Source organism: Puma concolor, chromosome A3, assembly GCF_028749965.1.
Source record: "Puma concolor isolate L17-30 chromosome A3, mPumCon1.1.hap2, whole genome shotgun sequence".
NCBI lineage: Eukaryota > Metazoa > Chordata > Mammalia > Carnivora > Felidae > Puma > Puma concolor.
The window spans coordinates 125,582,219-125,608,781 of record NC_141669.1 but is presented as its reverse complement, the minus strand read 5'-3'; the positions used below and the strand labels follow the sequence as shown (position 1 = coordinate 125,608,781).

The 26,563-nt window shown below is 41.0% G+C and overlaps 1 protein-coding gene across 2 annotated transcripts in view; it reads right to left on the bottom strand.

Moving 5' to 3' along the window:
* Positions 1-20,144, bottom strand: part of STK4 (serine/threonine kinase 4) — a 92,602-nt gene extending 72,458 nt beyond the window's left edge. The window contains exons 1-4 of one of the 2 annotated variants that reach the window (XM_025932029.2): positions 19,999-20,144; positions 14,268-14,348; positions 8,262-8,390; positions 5,425-5,539 (exon numbers count right to left, since the gene is read on the bottom strand). In XM_025932029.2, the coding sequence (XP_025787814.1) occupies positions 5,425-5,539; positions 8,262-8,390; positions 14,268-14,348; positions 19,999-20,033 (360 nt within the window). In that variant the 5' untranslated portion in view covers positions 20,034-20,144. Of the gene's footprint in view, positions 1-5,424; positions 5,540-8,261; positions 8,391-11,458; positions 11,525-14,267; positions 14,349-19,998 lie in introns of those variants that run through there. The other variant, XM_086702305.1, reaches the window with a different exon arrangement.
* Between the last annotated feature and the right edge of the window lie 6,419 nt (positions 20,145-26,563).

Sequence of the window (26,563 nt, the reverse complement as noted above, 5' to 3'; positions counted from 1 at the left end):
AAATTAAAGCCAGTCCTCACCAGTCTTCCATGATCTGGTTCCCAGCTACCTTCCTCCTCTACTTACTTTCTACCTTGCTCATTCTGTTTCAGCCACGTACCCTTCCTTGCTATTCTTCAAACACTCAAAGCAAACTTCAACTTCTGGGACTATTCATCTGATGTTCTCTCTGCCTACCATGCTCTTCATCCAGGAAGTCAGAAAGGCCTTCCCCAGCTCCCTCCATTCCTAGGTCATTCTCTACCCCTTTATCCTATCTTACCGGTAAATACAGCATTATCCCCAACTGTCGTATTACACGTTATTTGTATACCTACTATGTGATGTATTTCCTCTTAGGAATGTAAACTCCATTTTAAAATTGATTTGTTTACTATTTGTTTACTATTGATTTGATTTGTTTACTATTATAACCTTAGCACCAAGAAAGGCACGTGACACACAGCAGGTCCTGAAAAAGTATTTGCTGAATGATGACGAATAAATGAAAGCAAGAATGCTGATCGACACAGAAGATCGGCCCAGTCCCATGCTGATGTTGTGCAGATCCAGGGCTAAACAAACTCAATCCATCAACAAACTCTCAGTGTCCATTTTAACAACTCAAACAAGAAGACAGTAGGCTACGTGGTGCAACAAACACGGGACTGGGGATTAGGAAGACCTAGTTTTTCCCATGGCTCTACATTCTAACTGTGTGACTTAAGCAAGTTCTGGAACCTCCCTCGGTCCCAGTTTCTCAGTCTATAAAACAGGACTATTGCCTTTCTTCAAGAATGTCAGGAAAATCAAATGATATAAGGCATGGAAGAATGCACATGGCTTAATAACTACTATGCTATCAATCAATCAACAAATAGTTAATAAGCATCAATTGAGAGCCAGACGCTGCTTGGGGCACCTGGGTGGCTCAGTGGGTTAGGTTTCCGATTTCAGTTCAGGTCATGATCTCACAGTTCGTGGGTTCAAGCCCCGCATCTGGTTCTCTACTATCAGCACGGGGTCCGCTTCAGATTTTCTGTTCCCGTCCCCACTCTGCCCCTCTCCCACTTACACACACTCTCTTTCTCAAAAATAAATAAACATTGAAAAAAAAAAAAAAAGAGCCAGACACTGCTAATAAAATTAAAAAAGGCTAACCATTATTAAGCATTTACTCTATGGCAGGCACTGTTTTTGTAATCTCATTAAATCCTTACAAGAATCACGTGAAATAGTACTATCATCATCATCACCATCACCATTTTATAGATAAAGACGCTGAAGCACAAACAAGTCATTTGTTTCAAAGGTCACAAAGCTAACAAGAGACAGAGCTCTCTCACTGCAGCCCAAGCAAACACTATTGGCAAAGGCTGCAAACTAGAGTTTAGGTACCTCCCGTAGCTGAAGAAAACAAAGTTCCTGTGACCTGTTTACTGATCACTTATTCTAATGAATTGAGCTAATCAGGTAAGGGAGCAATATAATGTGAGCCACAAATAAAAATTTTAATTTTCTAATAGCCACATTTAAAAAAAAAAGCAAAATTAATTTTTTTAAGTTTGTTTTTTTAGTAATCTCTAACACCTAACATGGGGCTTGAACTAATGACTCCAAGATGAAGAGTCACTCTTCACTCCAACTGGGCCAACCAGGCACCCCCAAATTAACTATGATAATATATTTTACTTAACCATATTTATCCAAAACATTATCATTTCAACATATAATCAATATATAAACAATGTAAATTTTTTTACATTCTTCCTTTTTGTAATAATTCTTCCAAATCTGGTATTTTATACTTACAACACTTCTCAATTCAGACTAGCCACATTTAAAATTCTCAGCGACCACATGTAGGTAGTGACTATCATGCTGGACAAGACAGAGTTAAAACATTTTACAAAATAACATGCTATAATTAAAGATCAGCACTTAATAGCTAAAAATTACATAAACACAATAAATTAATATTAAAACATCAAATTCACCATCAAATTAGTTTTGGATTTTTTCAAAATACCTGAAACAAAGTAACTTAATGCTGCATATAAGAAAGCTTGGAATCCAATTTTTAATTCAATAAATTATTCAAGCTTTGGGACTTCTTTATCATATTGTTGGATATTTTTCCTACCTAAAGAACTTGCTATTTGATCAGAAAAACACACTAACTCTGAATACTATAAATTAAGAAAAGGATATACTTGTATAGATAATCCAAAAGTTACAACTAAGTTTTATTTTTATTTTTTTAATTATTATTATTTTAATTCCAGGGTAAACTTAATGCTATATTAGTTTCAGGTGTACAATAGATTAGACTGTTCCATACATTACTCTGCTCATCAAGGTTAAGTGTCCTCTTAATTCCCATCACCTATTTTACCCATCCCCCCACCTGGCTCCCCTCTGGTAACCATCTATTTATTCTCTCTTAACAGAGTCTGTTTTTGGTTTGTTTTTGTTGTTGTTGTTCATTTGCTTTGTTTCTTAAGTTCCACATATGAGTGAAATCATATGGTATTTGTCTAACTGGCTTATTTCATTTAGCATTATACACTTTAGATCCATCCAGGTTGTGGCAAATAGCAATATTTCATTTTTTTACAGCTAAATAATATTTGTATGTGTACACACACACACACACACACACACACACACACACACACACACATCTTCTTTATCCATTCATCTATGATGGACACTTGGGCTGCTTCCATGATTGGACTATTGTAAATAATGCCGCAATAAACACAGGGGTGCATATATCCCTTTGAATTAGTTTTTGTGTTCTTTGGGTAAATACCCAGTAGTGTGATTACTGTATTATAGGGTAATTTTAGTTTTAATTTTTTGAGGATACAACTGAGTCTTAAAATACTCCCATCTTGGGGCGCCTGGGTGGCTCGGTTGGTTAAACAGCAGACTCTTGATTTTAGCTCACGTCACAATCCTTAGGTCTGTGAGTTCAAGCCCTGTATCGGGCTCTGTGCTGATGGTGCAGAGCCTGCTTGGGATTCTCTGTCTCACTCTCGCTCTGTTGCTCCCCTGCTTACTCTCTCTCTCTCAAAATAAGTAAACTTTAAAAATAAATTAATTAAAAATAAGAAAATTAAAAATAAAAATAAATTATTCCTATCTTACATACAGCACCTCATGATTTACAAAGTACTTTCATATATTTAAATTAATTTTCACAATTCTGCAAATATTTAATATAGGTATTATTCCTGTTTCTCTTATTAAAACAAAACAAAACAACAACAACAAAAAAACTAAAGGCTAAGATGTCCCCTGCTTTTACTTTTATCCATTCACAGTCCACACAGAAGCCACGGTTTATCTTCTAAAATGTAAATCAGATGGCTCCTCACTTGCTTAGAACCTGGCAATGGTTTCCTATGGTACCCCAATAAAAGTCAAACTCATTATCGTTGTGGACAATCCCAACATAATCCAGGCCCGCTCACCTGTCTCACCTCATCTCCTACAGTTCTCCCTCCCCTCTCCCTCCACTCACAGTGGCCTTCTTTATGTGCCAAACCCGTTCTAGCCTTAGGATCTTTGCATTGCTTATTCCCCTACCTAGAATGTTCTTTTTCTGAGACAGAAAGAGAAAGAGAGTGCTAATGGGGGAGAGGGGCAGAGGGAGAGAGACAGAATCTTAACCAGGCTCCACATTCAGCACAGAGCCGGACACAGGGGGTTTGATCCCATGACCCAGAGATCATGGCCTGAGCCAAAATCAAGAGTCAGATGCTCAACCAACTGAGCCCCCCAGGCAACCCTCAAGTTTTACTTTAAATGCTACCTCCCTAAGAGGCCTTTCTCAGCTGTCCACTCTCAAGTAGCTCCCCAAGCACCCTCTACACCACTCCATTCCTTCAAATAAATTATCACTCTCTGGGATTTCTTTTCTAGTTACCATCAGGTGGCTTTTTTGTTGCCCTACAAAAAAATGTACTAGCACAAGAGCAGGGTCGTTGTGTTCTTTACTCCTGGATGCCTAGAACTCAGAGTATTTACTGAATGAGCAACTGAACCTGAATTAAACCCACGACTCCTAGCTTTTATTCCAGCAATCACAGTAAGAGCGAATATCTTCCACAGAGATTATTCTGTTTAGTAGGATACAGAAGTTAATTTGTGAACATGCTGGGTAAGAGGAGAAAACCAAATCCTATTTTAAATGTTTAAAATCCATTGCTTGGGGTGCCTGCATGGCTCAGTCAGTTAAGCATCTGACTTTGGCTCAGGTCATGATTTCATGGTGCAAGTGTTGGAGCCCCACATTGGGCTCTGTGCTGACAGCTCAGAACCTAGAGCCTGCTTCAGATTCTGTGTCTCCCTCTTCTCTCTGCCCCTCCCCAGCTCATGCTATGTCTCTCTCTCTCTCTCTCTCAAAAGTAAATAGACGTTAAAAAAAAATTTAAGGGCACCTGGGTGGCTCAGACGGTTAGGTGGCCAACTTCAGCTCAAGTCAAGATCTCAACATTCATGAGCTCAAGCCCCACGTCAGGCTCTGTACTGACAGCTCAGAGCCTGGAGCTGCTTCAGATTCTGTGTTTCCCTCTCTCTCTGCCCTTCCCTCGCTTGAGCTCTGTCGGTCTCTCTCTCTCTCTCTCAAAAATAAACAAACACTAAAAAACATTTTTTCAAAGGGGCACCTGGGTGGCTCAGTCATTTAAGCATCCGACTTCAGCTCAGGTCATGATCTCACAGTTCATGGGTTCAAGCCCTGCATCAAGCTCTGTGCTGACAGCTCAGAGCCTACAGCCTACTTCAGATTCTGTGTCTCCCTCTCTCTCTCTGCCCCTCCCCTGCTCACACTCTGTTGTGCTCTCTCTCTCTCTCTCTCTCTCTCAAGAATGAATAAACATTTAAAATAATTTTTTTTTATTTAGAATAGATAAATAAGTAAATAAAATAAAATCCACTGCTTAACCAAGATTTGTTGGCACTGTTTTCCTTCCCAGTATGAAGTAAGCAAGTCATGCTACATATCAGTGGACTGGGCTGATGTCAAAACTGCCACTTTTAGGAGGCATCAGAAAGCAGAGAGGGAACAAATGACGGAAACAGGGCAATCTGACAGTCATCTCTCTTAAAACAACAGTAGGGGGGCGCCTGGGTGGCGCAGTCGGTTAAGCGTCCGACTTCAGCCAGGTCACGATCTCGCGGTCCGTGAGTTCGAGCCCCGCGTCGGGCTCTGGGCTGATGGCTCGGAGCCTGGAGCCTGTTTCCGATTCTGTGTCTCCCTCTCTCTCTGCCCCTCCCCCCGTTCATGCTGTCTCTCTCTGTCCCAAAAATAAATAAACGTTGAAAAAAAAAAAATTAAAAAAAAAAAAACAAAAAAACAAAACAACAGTAGGAAAGTTACCACGAATACAAGGCCAGAAACTAGCCCAGATGCATTGTTCCAGAAGGTAAACTTACCGTTTTATTTCGTAATCGAATGATATCAGACACAGAACCAGCCCCACAGTACTCCATAACGATCCACAAGTCTGTGTTCTTAAAATAACTTCCATAATATTTGACTACATGAGGGCTAAAGAGAGAACAACAATATGAATTAGTGCTGCAGCCTTCGATACGTGAAAATTAATTTCTCTGCTCCAAAGATCAATTATTCATATTTCAGGTTAAAATAGACACCCTCTTTATTGATAAAAATATACATAATAAATAATAATAATTTTCCAAATAATAAATAACAAAAGTGAGAAAATGTATGGGTCTGTTAACCTGCATTTCTAGGTGTACAATTCATCCCAGGAAAAGAACTACAGCTATTCAAAAAGAAATAGTTTCCATCACAGCAGTATCACAATGAAAATTTAGATACCATCTAAATGTCTAACATTAGGGAGTTTATTAAAGGAATAATGATAGACCCATATAATGGAATAACCACAAATCCAAGGAAAATATTATAGACAAATACTTGATAACATGAGAAGATATCCTGCTTACAAAAAAAAAAAAAAAAAAAAGTGCTTACCAAAAAGAAAAAAAGTACAGGTGCAGGTTACATAATAGTAAGAAAAGTGAAACTACATTAAGAGATATGAAAGGATATGTACACCAAGTAGTATTTAACAACGATTACTTCTCCAAAGGGAAAAATGATTTTATTTTCTTTTTATTTGCATTTTTCCCAGAAGTCATGTATACTTTGTAACAAGAAAAAAAAATAAGTCGCACTACAATCTACTATAAAGAAAAAACCTTCAGAGTCAGACCTGGAATTTTGGTTCTCAGGCTTGAAGACAGATAGCAAGTGAGAAATTTCAGAGAAAAGTCAAACATCCCATTAAAATGAAATACTCTGCCCACTGAGAGCTACCAGCTTTAATTGGCTAGATTGTTATCAGGGCTAGACAATGTTGCATGATAACTGAAGATGCTAAAACCTACTCGGCGTCATTAATGCTCAGAATTTCAAACGCCCCTTTATCCCCGAGAAACATGCCAACGACAAGGACAGCAGGAAACACACACACACAAACACTACTAACGAAGACATGGATGAATAAGCCTCTTAAGGTACCGATCACATCTGCTCTCCCTTCCTTACATTCCTGTAGGATTTACTGCCTTTACAAGGCAAGTAATACCAGCTACTTACTGTTGTAATATGTCCTATACTATTTTGTATCATCGGCTAAATTCTCCCATACATACACAGGCATGTCTGGCATGACATATTTGTCTATAAACTCACAGGGGACAAGAAGTCTGCCCTGTACTTCTCTGTACTCCATACCATGCTTAGCACAGAATAGGCTCTTCAAAATAACTCTTCTTTAATTAGAGATATTTGCATACTCTGTTTGAAACACAGCTCTTGGGTGGCCTATCAGCAGTGGCAAAGTCCCAACGTGCCAATTGGAAAGAGTTTCTGTACAGTATCTCAGAGCAGAGGAAAAGGAAAATGGCTACCCGACCACGATCAATCCGGTCAAGTGATACAAAGGGAAGGAGGGAGAAGAGAAAATAACTGCATTCGCAAGTCAGTGAAATCTAAAGGCTCTTGGGCAAATTTCCTCGTAGGCTGCCCCACCTGCCCCAATGCTGAGCTTCAGGAGAACAAATGCAGCCTCCAGTACAAGACACTCTCATTCTCCTTTCATCTCCCTAGAGCTGGCATTGCCTCTAAGTTTGTGTATCTCTGACCTTTTTTTTTTTAATGTTTATTTATTTTTGAGAGAGAGAGAGAGAGAGAGAGAGAGAGAGCGCACGTGCGCGAGCAGGGGAGGGGCAGAGATAGAGGGGGACAGAGGATCTGTAGCAGGCTCTGTGCTAACAGCCCGATGTGGGGCTCGAAGTCATGAACCATAAGATCATGACCTGAGCTGAAGTTGGACACTTAACAAAATGAACCACCCAGGTGTCTTTCTCTCAAATTTAAACAGTAGTGGGGAGAGGCCCCTGGGTAACTCCGTCGGTTAAGCATCCGACCTCAGCTCAGGTCATGATCGCACAGTCCGTGAGTTCAAGCCCCGTGCTGGACTCTGTGCTGACAGCTCAGAGTCTGGAGCCTGCTTCAGATTCTGTGTCTCCTTCTCTCTCTGCCCCTCCCCAGCTCTGCTCTGTCTCTCTCCCTCAAAAACAAATAAACATTAAAAAAATTTTTTTAAATAAACAGTAGTGGGGAAACCTGCTCCATCACAGAGACCAACCCATGTTGTCACAGAATTTCAGAGCAAACCACGTGCTTTACTGTGGTTGCTTGGTGGCCTGACTTCCTGCTTACAACATTTGACAAATCTTAGTTCCTCAAAAATACAATTCTTAACTACTCTGAGCTTGAAGAATTCTTTTTTAAATGTGAAGGAACAGTAATACATAAAAAAAGCATTTTCTTTTTATAGATCTGATATTCCAAGGCTTCTAGAGCTGAAAGTATTTGAATTATCTCTCCTTAGCTATTTCTGCAGACATGTTTTCTCAATAGGAAGTAAAAGAGATCATTATCAGTGGGGGAAAAAAAAGCCAGCACCACTTTCTGCCTCTTTGCCTCCTCTTCCTAGTTTTGAAAGGGGCTTACTAAGAGAAGAAAAAAAAAAATCTATCCAGAATAGAAACCATAAAAGTTTAGCTACTAAAACACATTTTTTCATCAGATTTTTTTTGTCTGAAAGGAACATGCATAGTGACTCCACTAAACTCTCTCTTCTGCAAAATATCTAAGGAAATGCATCTGTAGGTGTTAAACTGTAAATAATCCAAAACCATGTCCTCTCCAAAGTAACACCACATGGCTTTACCTGTCACATTGTTGCATTATAGAGATTTCTTTGATTATCTCCTGCAGGTCTGATTCCACAGGAACTTGCTTAATCGCAACAATCTGACCAGTCTCTTTGTGAATAGCCTTGTACACGCTGCCATAGGACCTATAATTGGGGTAAAGAGAACGTTTGTAAAGGCACAGCAAGACCAGAGATACAAAGTGGTGAAACGCAAGCAACTCATGGTTCTAAATTATACCCCCAATGACTACAACTGCAAAACTGAAACAGCTAAAGTACTTCAGAGAGGAAAAACAACCTGTTAACTTCACATTTAAATAACTGAACGTATTCATATAAAATAATCACTGTTATAGTAGCTACCATGCCTGATGTCTGTCAGAAGCTGTGCATCATCCCAGTTCATACACACACACACACACACACACACAAAACAAAAAACAAAGAAGGGGTCATTATCCCTATTTTACAGGAAAAATGTGTAAAGGCCCAGAGGTTATAAGACTTGGTCATCACAAAGGTAAAAAACTAAGTGGTCAGGCCAGGAAGTGAATCTAGGTTTGTGCGAACACAGAGCTCCCAGGGCTCGAACACAGAAACGGACGCCTCTGTGCTCTTGTGTTCACTCCAGTCCCATGAGGTCTTTCCGTCCTTGCTCCTCTCACTCACAATAATACTTAAAACATTATGGAAACTAATTAAAAATCTCAGGCCCTTCAAAGGCTAGTATCAGATGAACGGAGCACATATAAAGCCATTTACTCATGCCCCCTTACAAGATTATTATCGAAATAAGTAAAAAGTGTGTATGTCGGTTCAATTTGGGGGTGAAAAGAGCATGGGATTTAGAATCGAAAGACCTAGGATTTGAGCCCTATCCCCCACTACATATTAACCATCATTTACATACACATTAACCTTCTCGTGCCTCAATTTCCTCACCTGTAAAATGACAATACAAACTACAAGACAATTGTGGTGGTCAAATGACATACCATCATCACCTTGCATGGATTACATTTTTACCGGAAACCTCGACGGCTGTCACTGAAAACACAATGAGTAAGACATCCTTCCTATTTCCCAAACCCACCTGTTTCTTCACACTGTCTTGGTGAAAAAACATCAACATCACAGGGCCACCTGATCTAGCAAAGTAGCTGAATGCTCTAGCTGCCAAGAGACACTTGGGAACCATTTCAATGTGAAAGTAAATAAAACTTTAAAAAAAAAAAAAAAGTCTATGCAGAACACACAAAAAATTTCCATTCCATCAGAATCCCTTATATTGTCAAACTAGTATAATAATCCTTAAATGTTACAATTTTTTTTTTTTTTTTTGCCAGAGAAAGGCAACCATTGACCCTGTGTGGAAGCCTGACTGCTGCTTCTTTTTCCTCACAGTTAAACTTTTGATTCATTAGGGTGGTGAAGGCTTGGTCCCAGGGGATAAAACATGGTGGTCCAAGCACTCAGCATTCCTATTTCTTCTGCTGGTGACTGAAGTAGTAATAAGCACATGACCTAGCTCTGGCCAATGAAATTTGAGGGGAATTCTGTAGAAGGGATTCTGGGAGAGACTTTCTTCCCTGATAAATCAGATGGTAGCACACAAGAAGGCCCATTTTTACTCGCCACTTCCTTTCCTACTTTGATTACTATTACATAAGGCATGATGCTGGAAAGTAATGTAGCCATCTTGAAATAGAGAACTACACAAATAGCTAACCCATTATCAAGCCAATCAACCATTCTGGAATCTTTCACCCCAGATTTATTATTACTTAGTTATTAAATGCCCTTATTGGTTAGCCATTGCTAGTTGGGTATTCTATTACTTTCATCCAAAGTTATTCTTGATACACTAGGTCCCATATGTATGAAAATGTCTGTATTTCACCTCCTCTTTGGAATCGGTTGTGCTGGATACAGAGTTTGTAGACAATAGCTTTCCCTCAGCACCTTTTCTGCAGTTTTCCAGCTTCTATTGCTGCCAAGAAGTTGGCTACCATTGGATTATCATTTTTCATAGATAATCTTTCTATAGTATTCCAGATTTCCTCTTTATCCTTAACATTCTACAATTTTACTATAATATAACTAGGAGTTGCTTTATTTGATACTTCATAAGTTTCTTTGATCTGAAGGCACATGTTTTTCTTCAAGTCTGGAAATTCTCAGCCTTATCTATTTCCTATCTTTTCTACTATCTCCTAGAATTCCTACTGGACCCATACTGCATCTCCTCAATCCACGTTGCCCTCTTGATTTCTAACACCATGTTTCTCTGTCCTGCATTTTGTGATCAGTCTCATTTCTATCCTTCAATTCACAAATTCATTCAGCTTGTCTAGTTTACCGCTTATCCAAATTATTGGACCTCCTGAACTTCAATCATTATAGTTTTCATCGTCAAGATTCCCAACTTTAATTTTCATGGAGCTAACTGTTCATGTTCATAACCAGGTGTTCTTCTTTCAAGGATGTTAGTCTGTGTCTTCTCTTTTTGAAAATCGAAAACATGTTAAATCCCTTTTGAGATTGCTCCACTATTTCTATTTCCTTGGGTGTGAATTCTCCCATGTGTTAGTTCTGATCATTATTTCATGGCAGATTTCCTTGCAGGAGTTTCCTTTTATCTTCAATAATTTTCCTCTACACAATGCTAACTGCCATGACCAGTTCATGATGCCATGGTGGTTTCATGGTTCTTTTAGCCCCATCATCTAAGCTGTACAACTTAAACTTGGTCCCCCGTTAGGAGTTGGGAGTTGTTGCCTCTCCCAGTTCCTATTGTCCAACAGGCACCTCCACTTTTTCCCCAGGCCACAGGCAAATGATACTTTCTAGTGGTGTTTGGGCAAATTTATTTCAACTTTAGCTCATAGATGGGGAACCTCATCCATCCCACAGCTTCATGTAGGAAGCCCACCTGCAATCTATCTCCTGACAAGGACAAGGCAAGCTTTCCCCACCCCCTTACTATTACATATCTTTTCCATCCCTGGTCCGTAGCTGGCCATGTGTCCTTTTATCTAAACTTTTAATTTTCATTCATTAGTTTTATCTGTTTGAAATGGAAAGAGAGATCTCTGCATGTGCTCACTCAGCAATCTTGACCAGAACACTCTCTATGCCTCCCTATGCTCCCTTGAGAGCAAGGAATACTCCGAGAGTTCACATAACAATTAAGATTCGTGATTTCCATGTACTTCATTTCCAGTAATCTGAAGAGAATTTAGAAGGCTTCAGCAATTGTTCGCACTTTTAGGCCGGTTCCATAAGACCAGATTCCCTACCACAAAACTACAGTGAATTTTAACTGGCAGAGAACAAAAATGGTGGGGAAGTAGGGGTTTCATACAAGCCATACAAGGCAAGGATCAATTTGGAAAAAAAAATAATAATACAGTGTCTGAAGCCAAAGTAACTTGATACAAGTCTTAACAATACCACTCACTAGCTATGAAACCATGGGCAAGATGTTTTTGTTACTACCCGCTGAAAAAAACTTCAATGAGTCAAGGTGTAAAACTTTTAAGTATAACAGAAGGACAAAAGGTGCTAGGCTGGCACTCAAAACACTTTCCAAGCATGGTCCACTCATTCTGGTCTGGAGCTTTGGCTCTACTCTGCCACAGATCCACAGCGTTTCTTCCATACACAGAAGGACCACGGCCTCCAGAATCCAATACAGTCCGTCAGCCAGAGCTCATTTCACAAGACACAAGTCAGTGAGTGTTCACAATCTATTTGTTTTCCAGAACAATTTAAGGATGGCATGGCAGTTTGTGTTTAGACAGAAAAGGGCAGCTAAGGTCTTCCTTTAGGATTCTGTTAGTTAAATGAAACTTGTTCAGGTTCATTCAGCTATGATGACAGAAATCCAAGCATCTGTGGTATCACTTAAAAGAACAATACGGTGATAGCACGGGGAGAAAGATCTGAAGCTTTATGCCAATTTTCTTGCTGGTTATATCTCTATAGGGAAATTTCCAAGTTCCTCAATGAAGACATGCATAGGTCTAAAAGACAATTAAAAACAATCGTAATTAGCTTAGTTTTCCCTTACGCTACATTCCTGATATATTCTCTGTCTGTAGTTTTCTTCTGGCGTTCCCCAAACCCAATCAACCCAAACAGAGCTCCCTTCAAGAACACCTAAATATACTGGAAGAGTTAAGATTAACTTTAATTTGACATGGTAAGGTCTGAAAAATGCTTCAGTTGGTAGACATAAAAATAAAATAATCATGGTTGCCACTTATTGAGGACTTACTCTGTGACAAGCACCATACTCAGTACTCAGTACTTTACCCCCATTACCTCATATAATACTTGACTTAACCCAAATGAGGGAGATACTAATGTCTGCACTTTATAGCTGAAGTTTACGAAGCTTCAAAATATTAAATAATTTGCTCAAGCTCACTCGTTTATTGTGACTAAAAAACAGTAGAGCAAGAGTTTTAACGCAGCTCTAATTTCAGAGTCCACACCTTTACGACTGTAACACATTTCGATTAAAACTGAAAGAAACAAGTTACTTACATATTCAGTTATGCCTACCATGTTTACCTTATTCAAAGCATAACCTGTCAGCACTGTTAGATTAAGGGCTTTGGACTCATTTCCTTGAGGAAAAGAGCAAGGATGCCAAGCTAAAGCTGAAAAGGGCAGGCAAGAGATGTAGAGGGACTGTCATTTTTCCATACCTTTAAGGATGCCAAGTCAACTTGCAGTCTTCAGATTCATCTTGTACTTGTCTTTTCACAGCACAGCTGGTGTCCCCTTTTACTTCCCTTCCTGCTTGATGTCTTGTTTGATTCCAAAGAGTATTTCTCCAACTTACAAAGAGATGACTAATGTTTTTTACAAGGAGGCAATCCATGAAAACCTATGCCATGTAATCCACGATCAGGTTTAACATTATTGCTGACCTATATTAGACATAAATAACACTAAACTCCAAAATAAAATATGGAAGACTTGATTTCAAGAAGCACACAGTACTTAAACAGACATTTTTAAAAGCTAATGTTTCAAGTCTTCTATTGAACTAAAATCACTCTCAAGAGACTGAACACACACACACACACACACACACACACACACCTGCTTATTTATGCAGAAACTGTCACTGGAGGATACACAAAAAAAAACCACTATACTGATTGCTACTGGGTGGCTGAGAGATAGAAGTAGAATGTGGATTTTCCTCATTGTATACACTCCTTTGCTTTTGAATTCTGAATCCTATGAATTGATTACCTATTCAAAAATTAACAACATAATAAAAAATGTCTCTCACATTTTAATATCTGGTCATTACAGAAAAAGAAATAAATAGGTTAAGGGTACAATGAAAAGGATATGTAAAGGTATAAAAAATTATGCTGTAACCTTTATTGCATCATGAAAGTCAATGACAGCCACTATCCACTACTAATTACCATTTCAGCAGTATTTTATAAACCCATTCACATATCTGGGTTTTAAGAAGACAACTCGTTCCCAACCTGGGATTTTCAATCTATTGGAAGTTATAAAGGTAGTCACAGTCCCTGATTTACTATATTTCACAAAGCTACACTAACCAAAATGCTGAATTCCATTTTTTTATTGAAACAAGTTATTGCATGTTGATCAGAAACTACGAACAGCAAATAAAAACGTACGATCAACAAAAATTCTTGAAGTATAAGCTAGTTAGTGCTGTTACATACATAAAATCACGTAACCCATGGATTCTATAAGAGAGAAAGTAATGGATGCCGTTGGTGTGAAAGAAACCAGAAATCAATGAATCTGTCTACAATGGTGACTGGGAGAGAGAGGAAAAGGGCATTTCAAGCTGTAAGCTGACCTTCCTCCCAACCCAGAGCAGTGCCATACACAACATTTCTGTCCCTCCTCCTCAGGTGTATGAACTATTGACATGAGAAAGGTGCAGCTACTTCCAGTGTTAGGGGAAGAAAAAGACTGGGACCTACTGTCCACCTGTTTGTTCTGTATACTTACCCTTCTCCAAGTTTCTCTAAGACATCAAATACTTCTTCCGGCTGTTTAGTTAAACTATCTTCATCCAACTTTTTCAGCTGCCTGTGAATGAAGAAATAAAAACATAAAATACATTTTATTTACCAGCAACTAGACCACAAAATACGTTATTTATATTAAAATTAGCATCTTAGGGATTTCTCTACAAAGCCTTCACTAGTGAACATGAAAGGCAAGCTAAGAGACTTTTTTTTAAGTTATTTATTTATTTATTTAAGTAATCGCTACACCCAGCGTGGGGCTCGAACTCACGACCCTGAGATCAAGAGTCGCATGCTCTTTTGACTGAGCCAGCCAGACACCCCGAGCTAAAAGACTTTTAAGGGACGCTGAAGGGCGGCTCTATGGCAGTGCTGCACGTGTTCTGGCTCCCTCTGATGAGCATAATCAGGACCAGAGGGTAGACAGCTACCAAGAGTCAGATTTCAGTTCAACAGGTATAAGAAACTTTCTAACAGTAAAAGTTGTTCTGAAATGGTTTAGACAGCCTTAAGAAGTCCCTAGTTCCCCATCATTGGAGAATTTAAACAGAAAATGAATCATCATGTGGCTAAAATGCTACAGAGTGGGTTCAAGCGTTAGAGGGAACCTTTAAATCCATTTAAATCTTGAGATGCCATGAATTAAAATGGCATAACTATCTCTTCAAAAAAGATGTTTAATGTAAGGTTAACTATGAATTGAAATATGGTCTCAGCCTGGAGGCCAAGGAAGACAGAGTCTCTCACCCTTCATTAGCAAGATTTTGGCAATTTGGTCAAAACATAGAGATTCTACAGGTATCACAGAAACAGAAAGGGGAAGGTATACACTTAGACATGATCAAAAGTGAAAAATAACTACGCAGCTAGCAATTTCAAATAGTCTCACAGGGACTCTTCCACGAGCAGCAGTGTACCTCTGATGAGTCCCAAAAATCAAAGACATATGGGTGCTTATAACTTCCAGATAATTTTTCAGACTATGCCAGACATAGTAAATAACAAACACAGGAGGTTAAAAATTAACAGTATTTTTTTAAAACTCTGAGACCTCTGGGGGCGTCTGGGTGGCTCAGTCGGTTAAGCGTCTGACTTCGGCTCAGGTCACGATCTCATGGTCCGTGGGTTCGAGCCCCGCATCGGGCTCTGTGCTGACGGCTCAGAGCCTGGAGCCTGTTTCAGATTCTGTGTCTCCCTCTCTCTGTGACCCTCCCCCGTTCATGCTCTGTCTCTCTCTGTCTCAAAAATAATAAACGTTAAAAAAAAAATTAAAAATAAATAAATAAATAAATAAAACTCTGAGACCTCTGAAAATTATTAATGGGCTTAAGGAAGAAGCTTGCCAAGGAATATCTGTGTGTGTATACGTGTGCATCTTCTACACAATGGCTTCCTGAAACTACAAAAGACAACAAAGAAAAGACATCTCAGGAAACGGTGAAATATGGAAGTAGTAACACTAGAGATTTCTTTGTAGACAGAAGGTTCAAACTAGCTGGACAATACCAATTTTTACATGAAAAGACTTGAATTACACATGCATGCGCGTGCGCGCGCACACACACACACACACACACACACACACACACACACACACACACACCTTCCCGGAAAAAATAGCAAAACCAAAAGAAAAGACAAAAAAGAAATCCCTGAACACGTCAAGTGTATCCACCCATAACCACTGATCTCTAAAGGACAATCTTTTATAATTCTGTAAATGTCAAGACTATGTACTAGAGAAATGGAGAAATGCTCCACGTCAGTAATTGCCACAACTTGAAAATTAACAAAATGACCACCGCGACCTTTGAAAATCAAAAGGTCCTAAATATTAAATTCCAATGACATCATAAAAACTAGCTTCAAAACAAAAAGGGCTGAAGTGAAACTCCTCTTAAAGTTCAGAAGCAACATGTCTATGAACTCAGAAGTTAGAAAGAACATCGCATAAACCAAGGGAGGCGGGAGGCAGGGGGCGGGGAAGCACTGAATTTATAACTGTATAAACAATGGACAATACCTCATTTCTCAAGTATAATTAAACAGCTTATATAAAGGAAGATCAAATGTGTTCCTCTGCAGTGTTGACTTTGTGGTCTGCAAAAAAACAAAACTCACGATTTCAACTACTCTGAGACCACAACATAACAAAGGAAACTGCCACTGCCGTGACAGAAACAGCTGCAAGTGCCTGATAATCCTCTGACAGAAGAACTTTCTATACCTGCTCAGGCAGTTCTCTGAAACAATCGAAGTGGGGTGTTTGTTTGATTTTGATCTGGGCTTAAACATCTTTATTTCTCTGATGCCTCACAACCCAGAAGTGGTCGATAAATATTTCCTAAATTGATCAATGAACGTCATGATGGGAATCCTAAGCTTTTACCATGAATCCTTGCGCGTTTTCAAAAGAATAGAATTCCACCCTAAAAAGGGTTAGCAGGTTATCAACGATTAAGATTGCTATGGAAAATCTTTTGGTAAGTGACTCTTAATGACATTTATACCATAAATTTTCATGGAAGAAGCACAAAACAGCCCCGACTGATGATTCAGCTCTCAGCTGGGACTTCCCCAAGTCATAGGTAGTTTCATTGCTTGCTCATAAAAGAACAGGCCTGGCCAACACAGCCTCCATGGACCAAACACCGGCAGATGCTCCTCTCCTAAGTCAGATGGCCACATGGACAGCCAAGCATCCCAGAAATGCTCTCTGCATCCTCCACCACGCTATTATTATCTGACACCAATTCACTTTTTTAAAAATCATAAACTCCTACATAAGCCATCAACTTTAATCTCTCATCACTCAGTCACACGCAAATGAACGCAGAGAGGATTTCCTGCATTGAGACTGCAATCCCTTGTTGGGAACACATGCCAACCGAATCTCTGACAAGACACCTGTACCTTTCCAAACACAAACAAGGGTGTTTAAGAAGTAGTTACTCACAAGTCTGGCTAATTCTGAAGCCTCTTTCTCCCATCTTAGAACTCTTGCAAGGTTCATTTTATTAATGTCTACTTATCCCTCTTTCCACTCAGAATTTGATAATGGTTACAACAAATGTGTAAGATAAATTGATGACTTTTTTAATGATCATAAAAATCAGTATGTTCTCCCTCCCCAAATTCATATGTTGAAGTCCTAAATGCCAAGACCTCAGAATGTGACTTTATTTGGAGACAGGGCCTTTAAAGAGGTAATAAAGGTAAAATGAGGTCACATAGGTGGGCCCTAATTCAATAAGACTGGTGTCCTTATAGGAGGTAAGCACACAGATAGGAACAGAGGGAAGACCATGTGAAGGCACAGGAAGGAGACAGCCATCTGCAAGCCAGGGAGACAGGCCTCAAGGAAACAGCCCTACTGACACCCTGATCTCAGACTTCTAGCCTCCAGAACTATAAGAAAATAAATTTCTGCCATTTCAATCACCCAGTGTGTGAAACGGACATGGCAGTCCTAACAAATGCAAGTAATAAAGTCCATCTGCTGATGAGGTTCACCTAAGATGAGCAATTCATTCAAGAATTCAGCCCTGCAGGGGCGCCTGGGTTGCTCAGTTGGTTGAGCATCCGGGCTCAGGTCACAATCCCACAGTTTGTGGGTTTGAGGCCCGTGTCGGGCTCTGTGCTGACAGCTCGGAGCCCGGAGCCTGATTCCGATTCTGTGTCTCCCTCTCACTCTGCCCCTCCCCTGCTCGCACTCTGTCTCTGTCTCTCAAAAATAAATAAATGGTAAAAAAAAAAAAAAAAAAAAAAAAAAAGAATTCAGCCCTGCAGTGCTCTCCTCTTGCACATTTCACAAATTTCTGAAAATCCAAAAGGTGCGGAAATGAGTGTGCCAAAATGCACAAAGGTTGACTCTTTTGCCCAAGCTAATATAACACAAGGCAAAGGTAGAAACAAAACTCAGATTCCTAATCCTCTTTTCAATTAAACCAAGACCTCGGAAGAACAATGAATATATTTCAGAAAGAAATATAACCCGTGTACATTTATAACTGGATCACTATGGTGCTTCAGCAAATACTTGCTAACATACACAGGCCCTGTGGAACCGGGATCCTTCCACAGAGGCATCAGACTGAGGCAGTTAAGAGCATGGACTTTGGACCAGATCGCCTGGTTTAAAATCCCAGGTCTGCCCCTTACTAACTGTGGAACCTCCCACAAATCACTTAAACTCTCTGTGCCTCAGTTTAATCACCTGTGAAACAGAAATATGGAGATAACCACCTCATAGGGTTGTTGTGACAATCAAAAGAGTCATAAGAAGTTGAATCACGTGAAATTACCATTTTTATAGGTCAATTTCATGAGGCTCATCAGGAGACATGGAAAGCACTGGGAAGGTGTCTGGCTCCCAGTAAGTGCCGTTTGGGTAAGAATCATTATTATTTCCGTCTCAGCACACTAGAGTGGGGTGATTAGGAGTCCACCCCAACCAGCTATTTGCCTTCCGCAGTGTTTGCGTACTTCAAACAAACACCAAGTGTGCAGCCCAGGCTGCCAATCCCTTCCCTTCACCTCTCCTTTGCCCCACACTCCCACACGCAGAACACTTCCTACTTTAGTGCTCATTCTGCTGCAGGAAGTCAGAGGTCTCTGTGAAATAGAAGCTAACTACACTGCACCCCAGAGAAGCATGACTCCCTTGATCTCTGCACTCTACTTTTCTCCAGATGTGGCAGACTGACATAAGATCCTGGTGTCCACAGAGCAAATCAATGATACAACTATAACCAGCCCAAGAGTTCAGACTTTCTAGGATCTGCTACCTCCCCGATCTTGACTTAAAACAATTCCAGGTAGTAGTAGGATCTGGAGCTGATACAAAACAATAGAGGCCTGAAAAGGGCCCAGTCTGGTCAGGTCACGACCCAGACCTGGAGCAAAGAAGGAAATACACAGAGCTGTGTCGCAACTCTTCTGGGCCTCAATTTGCCCATCTTGAAAACCTCCTCTTATTTCCTTCCCAATGGCAGATTTGAAAAGCTGAGGAGAACATGAGGAAAGCTAGGAAGGCACTGGGCATCAGGAATGAAAGATGCCATCATCATCCTAGAGTGGGGACACTATCCAGCAAATCTTCCTAAATGCTACCCTCCACAAAGCCTTCCCTTGCTGGACCTTCAACCTTTCTCGGCACGCCTTCCGCCTTAGGCGCAAAGCTTTCCCCCTCAACAGATCCTCCCCACTGCACCCCTCAGGTGGGACCCCTTCCCTTAGAAAGTGCATCCAGCCTTCCTCTGCTTGTTCCTGATCCATACCTTGGACCTCTCTAGGTTCCCATCCTGCTTCAGCATCCTCCACCCCCCACCTCCCCGCTACCTCGATGAATCCCTCCTAGGACAGCCTCCCCGCAAGAGCCCCCGCCTTGAGCAGGTGCTCTCCCTAACTTGTCCCCACGTCCCTCAGTAGCTGCTCCCTTCAGCAGCGCCCCCCTTCCGCCAGGATGTCCCTCCACAGCAAGCGCTCTCCCCAGCCAGCCCCACGTTTATTCCCCCGGGCGCGCGCTCCCCTCTGCCGGACCCCCGCCCGGGAGAGATTTCCCCCACCCCCCCCAACTCAGCAGGTGCCCATCAGCCGGATAGCCTCGCCCCGCGGGTCCACCCCTACGGGGGCGCACCTGGTGCCTCCCCTCTGCGAGTTCCCGCCTTTCCCTCTCCCCACCCCCTGCCTCTTAGCCAGCGGCCCCTTACCGGCGCGGCGGGTTCCTCAGCTGCACCGTCTCCATGGCGCTGCCGGCAGCCGCCCAGACCCGCTCACTGCTCCATCCTCCCCCGGGACCTCCCCGAGCCCGCCCCGCAGACCCTCCCACACTTCCGCTTTCCGCCCCCACCGGAAGCGGCGCGCGCCGCGGGAGCGGGGCGGGGCGGCAGGGACCGGGCTTGAGCCACGTGGTGTGGACTTGAGTCACGTGGCGCTCGGGGCGCGGCCAAGGAACCCGGAGCTCCCTGCGCGAGACCGGCATCAGTGGGCCATGCTGCCTCGGTGCAGAGTTCCTCTGAGTTAATTCTGTGCTTACCGAGCTCCGTGTGTGTGGCGCTGTGCTAGGCTCTAGGTACGTAATAGTCAAGATCTAGAGGAGTCCTACCTTTTTCTGCAATTTACGGCGTAGAAAAGATAGTTACTAGACTGGTAGTTAACATAGTGATAAGTGATGATAGACAACTGTGATGTGAGAACCTAACCAACGCCAGTAGGATCAGGAAAACTGAGAAGGCTGGAACGAACGGGCATTCATTCAATATATATCTAGCATCTGCTCTGGGCCAAGCACAGTACTAGGTGCCGCACAGTGAGCAAAATAAAATTTCTGCCCTCATGGACCTTAACATTCAAGTGAGAAAGGCAATAAACGTAAAAACAAACAAACAAACAAAAACAAACTGACTAAAATGAGAGTGTAAGTCATACTAATGTGTTTAAGATTTTACGCACTCAGTCTGGGGCTCCAACTCACAACCCAGAGATCAAGATTCAGATGCTTCACCTACTAAGGCCAGCCAGCTGCCCCTAGTCACACTAATATTTTTTAAAAGAGTAGTTAAGGCAGAGGGAACAGTAAGGACAAAGATTTGTGTTAGAAGTTGCCATGTTTGGAGCAGAATGAATAAGGAAAAGTAGTAGATGACGTAGGAGCTGTGGCCAGAATCAGATTGAAAATGGGCCATGTACAGATACAAAAAATTACTAGAAATTAGTTAGGTGTACCATTAGCTATCACTATGTAACAGACCACCCCAAAGCCCAATGGTGTAAACAGTTTCCAGCTTTTGGTTATTACAAATAAAAGTTATGATCATTTGTATACAAGTGTTTGTATGGACATACAGATAGGCATACATACATTTCATTTCTCTTGGGTAAATATACAGGTGAGAAATCGCTGTGCCATAGAAGATACATGTTTAATGTGCTAAGAAACTTTTTCAAGGTGATTATACTATTTTTCATTTCTACCAACCATGTATATGAGTTTCAATTGCTCTATATCATGTACACTTGGTATGATCAGTCTTTGCAATTTTGGCCAATCGGATAGGCGTGTAATAATGTCTCATCATTTTTTTTTTTTTTTTTAATTTTTTTTTTTCAACGTTTTTTTATTTATTTTTGGGACAGAGAGAGACAGAGCATGAACGGGCGAGGGGCAGAGAGAGAGGGAGACACAGAATCGGAAACAGGCTCCAGGCTCTGAGCCATCAGCCCAGAGCCCGACGCGGGGCTCGAACTCACGGACCGCGAAATCGTGACCTGGCTGAAGTCGGACGCTTAACCGACTGCGCCACCCAGGCGCCCCGTCATCATTTTTAATTTGCACTTCTGTAAGGACTAATGATGTTGAGCATCTTTTCAAGCGCTTGTCATCTGTATATTTACTGAAGTATCTGTTCAAGCCTTTTGTCCTTCTTAAAACTAGATTGTTTTTCTTACTATTGATTTTTTTTTGAGTTTTTAATATTCTGGATGCATGTCCTTTATCATATACGTGATTTGCAAATATTTTCTGAGGTTTGTATTTTCATTTTCTTAACAGTCTCATTTGAAGAACAGAAATTTTAATTTTTATTAAGTCCAATTAATCAATTTTTTTTTCATTTGTGAGTCATACTTTTGATGTCACACCTAAGAAATCTTGAGGAGGAGACCAACCCTGCAAGCTCACTTCCCAGGTTCCCATGTCAGCTGACTTCTGGCTGGTTTCAGTGGAGGGCAGAACTGAGAGAGAAGCCAGACTCTTTCTCTGACTTTTTTGCTTCTGATTAAGTATCCAACAGTTATCTTCTCTTCAGCTCCTCCTAGAGTGGCCTGACATGGCTCCAGCTTCCATTCTGCTGCGGCTTCTGAACTGTGTAAATATCACCATTTCCTTCTTATATCCAAGTCCTAGGCAGAGTAGTTCCTTCCTGCTACTGCTGTCCTTTGGGCTCCCTCACTATTCTCTGTTGGCATCTTGGCTCCTCTGTCATCTATCAAAACAATTCCCTCAATTAAATTCTTTTTTTTATATACAAATCAAAGCCACACTGAGATACCACCTCACACCGGTCAGAGTGGCTACAATGAACAACTCAGGAAACTATAGATGCTGACGAGGATATGGAGAAAAAGGAACCCTCTTGCGCTGTTGGTGGGAATGCAAACTGGTGCAGTCGCTCTGGAAAACGGTGTGGAGTTTCCTCAAAAAATTAGAAATAGACCTACCCTATGGCCCAGCAATAGCACTACTAGGAATTTACCCAAGGGATACAGGAGTGCTGATGCATAGGGTGACATTCACCCCAACGTTTATAGCAGCACTTTCAACAATAGCCAAATTATGGAAAGAGCCTAAATGTCCATAAACTGATGAATGGATAAAGAAGATGTGGTTAATATATACAATGGAATACTACTTGGCAATGAGAAAGAATGAAATCATGCCATTTGCATCAATGTGGATGGAACTGGAGTGTATTATGCTAAGGGAAATAAGTCAGTCAGAGAAAGCCAGATATCATGTGTTTTCACTCATATGTGGATCCTGAGAAACTTAACAGAAGACCATGAGGGAAGAGAAGGGGGAAAAAATAGTTACAAACAGAGGGGCAGGGAAGTGAACCATAAGAGACTCTTAAATACAGAGAACAAACTTAGGGTTGATGGGGGGTGGGGGGGAGGGGCAAATGGGTGATGGGCATTGAGGAGGGCACTCGTTGGGATGAGCACTGGGTGTTGTATGTAAGCCAATTTGACAATAAATTATATTTAAAAAATAAAATTTTTTAAAATATTTATTTATTTATTTTGAGAGAGTCAGGAGGGAGGGGCAGAGAGGAAGAGGGAGAGAGAGAATTCCAAGCACGCTCTGAACTGTCAGCACGGAGCCCAATGTGGGGCTCAATCCCACAAACTGAGAGATCATGATCCAAGCCAAAATCAAGAGTCAGATACTTAACTGACTGAGCCACCCAGGCGCCCCTTAAATTCTTATTTCAAATCCCTTCTGTAACCCATCTTACTCAGAGTGTGTTTTCAGGTTAGATCATGTTGATACACCTGAGTTGAAAAGCATTCAGAACTGTAAACTGACAAATTACGATGCTGTCTGTACTTCTTTCCCCAAGACTAAGTGGTTTATGATTTGAAATCAGCATATAAAAGTATTGGCTGTGCCTGGCTCTGTTAAATGAAATGTAACATTTTCCTGATTATAACACATCTTTACTCGCCAGTGTCTCTCAACCAAGGAAGGCAAAGATATTATTTAAAGAAACTATCAATTAACCCTGAAAAGAAGTGTTTAAACAACAATAAAAAAACTATTTCCAATAATAATGTCTGTGCATATTATTATCTCATTAGGGAGACCATGGCTTTAATATCTATTCCTTCCCCCATTAAAGCTGAATACGTATTAAATATGGCTTTGATGAGATGGTTAACTCAGAGAGATGAAATCTTAATGTCAAAAAGTTACTTCCAGCCAAAAAATAGATAGAACCCAAATGTCCATCAGCTGATGAATGTATAAACAAAATGGACACCCAAAATGCATACAGCGAAATATTATTCAGCCATAAAAAGGAATGAAGTTCTGAGGCACGCTACACCATAGATGAACCTTGAAAACATTGTGGTATGCAAAAGAAGCCAATCACAAAGGATTCATATGGTTCCATTTACATGAAAAGTCCAAAACAGGCAAATCTATCAGAAAGTAGGTTACTGGTTGCCTTAGACTTGGGGGTGAAGGGGTAGATGAATTGGACATGACGACTAAAGGAAGTGGGGTTTCATTTGGGGGTAATAATATTCTAAAATTGATTGTGGTGATGATTGCACAACTCTGAATACAATAAAAGCCACTGAACTGCACTCAACTTTAAATGGGTGAGTTATATGCTAGTGAATTATTTCTCAGTAAAGTTGTTTTTATTTTTTTTTTTTTCTCATTAAAATTGTTTTAATAATATTTGAGCCTCCAGAAACACTGAGAATGAAAGTTTTTTTCAGGCTTTCTGATAATGCTAAAATCTATGATCTATTTAATACCTGAGAAACACATGTGTTAGGAGTCAAAATGTTTTTTAAGAAGTAAAACCTCAGAATAGTACTTTATTTTCACAGCCTGTTGTTACATACTGTAACTAAATATTAAAAAACAGTATCACATCAAATTCTCTTTTTAGCCTATCTATATAGAAGCAGTTTTGATAGTGCTTCTCATGCGTTTCCACCAAAGTAATCTTAACAGCTAAAAGTTGAAATCTTGGGGCGCCTGGGTGGCTCAGTCGGTTAAGCGTCCGACTTCGGCTCAGGTCATGATCTCACGGTCCGTGGGTTCGGGCCCCGCGTCGGGCTCTGTGCTGACAGCTCAGAGCCTAGAGCCTGTTTCAGATTCTGTGTCTCCCTCTTTCTCTGACCCTCCCCTGTTCATGCTCTCTCTCTGTCTCAAAAATAAATAAATGTTAAAAAGAAGTTTTTTTTTTTAAAGTTGAAATCTTAATTTTGATGGCCCCCTCTTTTCATTATTTGGCAATATTCAAACAGGAATTTGGAGGTAACATATCAGAATCAGAATTCAAGTGACAGAGGATAGCTCAGATTGGAAATGATGGGAATTTGACCCACAGACAGACCCACAGGTGTGTAGAATTTGGGAGTAAAACTAGAGTTGATTTTATGAGGCACGGGTCTAACCGGTCTGTGGAGAGAAAAAAACAGATAAACATCAAGTACAAACAAACTCCATGTCGATTTCAAAATATAAAGTCATATCTTGCTTTTGGGTAGAGGGAGTCACCAATACAAAGCTATCCAAGTCCTTGGATTAGTCAGTAGGCTTAATTAGTCAGTAGGCTTAATACAATCCAGTTTAAACGTCCAAGAGCGTGTGTGTGGTAGTTAAGTTGATTCTAAGGTTTATGCGGGACTAAACATATAGGAGTGTCTGGGAAATTAGTAAAGTTGTTTTTAGAGTCACCTCTGGGGCCCCTCGGTGGCTCGGTAGGTTGAGTGTGTGACTTGATCTCAGCTCAGGTCTTGATCTCAGGGTCATGAGTTCAAGCCACGTGTCAGGCTCTGCACTGGGTGTGAAGCCTACTTTAAAAAAAAAAAAAAAGTCACTTTCTCCTAGAAGACTTCCCCTCTGACGCCCCCTCCCCTAAATTTCTTCAACGCTGCTTTTATCAGCCCTGCATTTATAGGCAACATTGTGGGAAGGGGATTGCCAGTTATCAATTACTGTGTAAGAAACCACTCCCAGGGGCGCCTGAGTGGCTCAGTAGGTTGAGCATCCACTGCGGTCGTGATCTCACGTTTCCTGAGACGGAGCCCCACATTGGGCTGTGCACTGATGGTGTGAGCCTGCTTGAGATTCTCTCTCTCCCCCCTTCTCTCTACCTGTCCCCCACTTGTGTTCGTGCTCTCCCTCTCTCGAAATAAATAAATTAAAAACAAAAAACATTAAAAAAGAAAAAAGGAACCACTCCCAAAACCTAGTGACGTAAAACAGTATTTGTTCTCTCTCATAAATCTACAATTTGAGCATGGGTTAGCAGGGAAGGCTCATCTCTTTCCCATGGTGTCAGCCAAGATCAGTCACTATTTGGATGGATTACGACCCAAAATGCCTCACCCACATGGCTGACAAGCTGGTGCTGGGGGTAGAGGGGCCTTCTCTGTTTTTGTTTTTGTATCTCCTCATAGATTAAAGGCTGGGTTCTGGGGGCGCCTGGGTGGCGCAGTCGGTTAAGCGTCCGACTTCAGCCAGGTCACGATCTCAGGGTCCGTGAGTTCGAGCCCCGCGTCAGGCTCTGGGCTGATGGCTCAGAGCCTGGAGCCTGTTTCTGATTCTGTGTCTCCCTCTCTCTCTGCCCCTCCCCCATTCATGCTGTCTCTCTCTGTCCCAAAAAATAAATAAACGTTGAAAAAAAAAAAAATTTAAAAAAAAAAAAAAAGGCTGGGTTCTGAACGATATTTGTGAGCGAGAGCCAGGAGGAAGCTGTAGTCCCTTTTAACAGCATAGCTTTGGAAGGTAGATAGAAATATTTCTACCGTTGAGGGGGCCCCAAAGTCCTGAGCAGTTTCAAAAGAGCCGACATAGACTCCATCTCTTGATGGGGAGTGGTAAAGTTCTGGAAGTGGGTGGGACTGGAAAGTGTTGTTTTCCTCATTTTTGGAAAATATAATTTGCCACAGGCATACTTGTCTGGTGTACCATTTAGAATATACCCACCTCCAAGCAACTGAAAAAAAAAAAAAAAAAAAACCAACAAC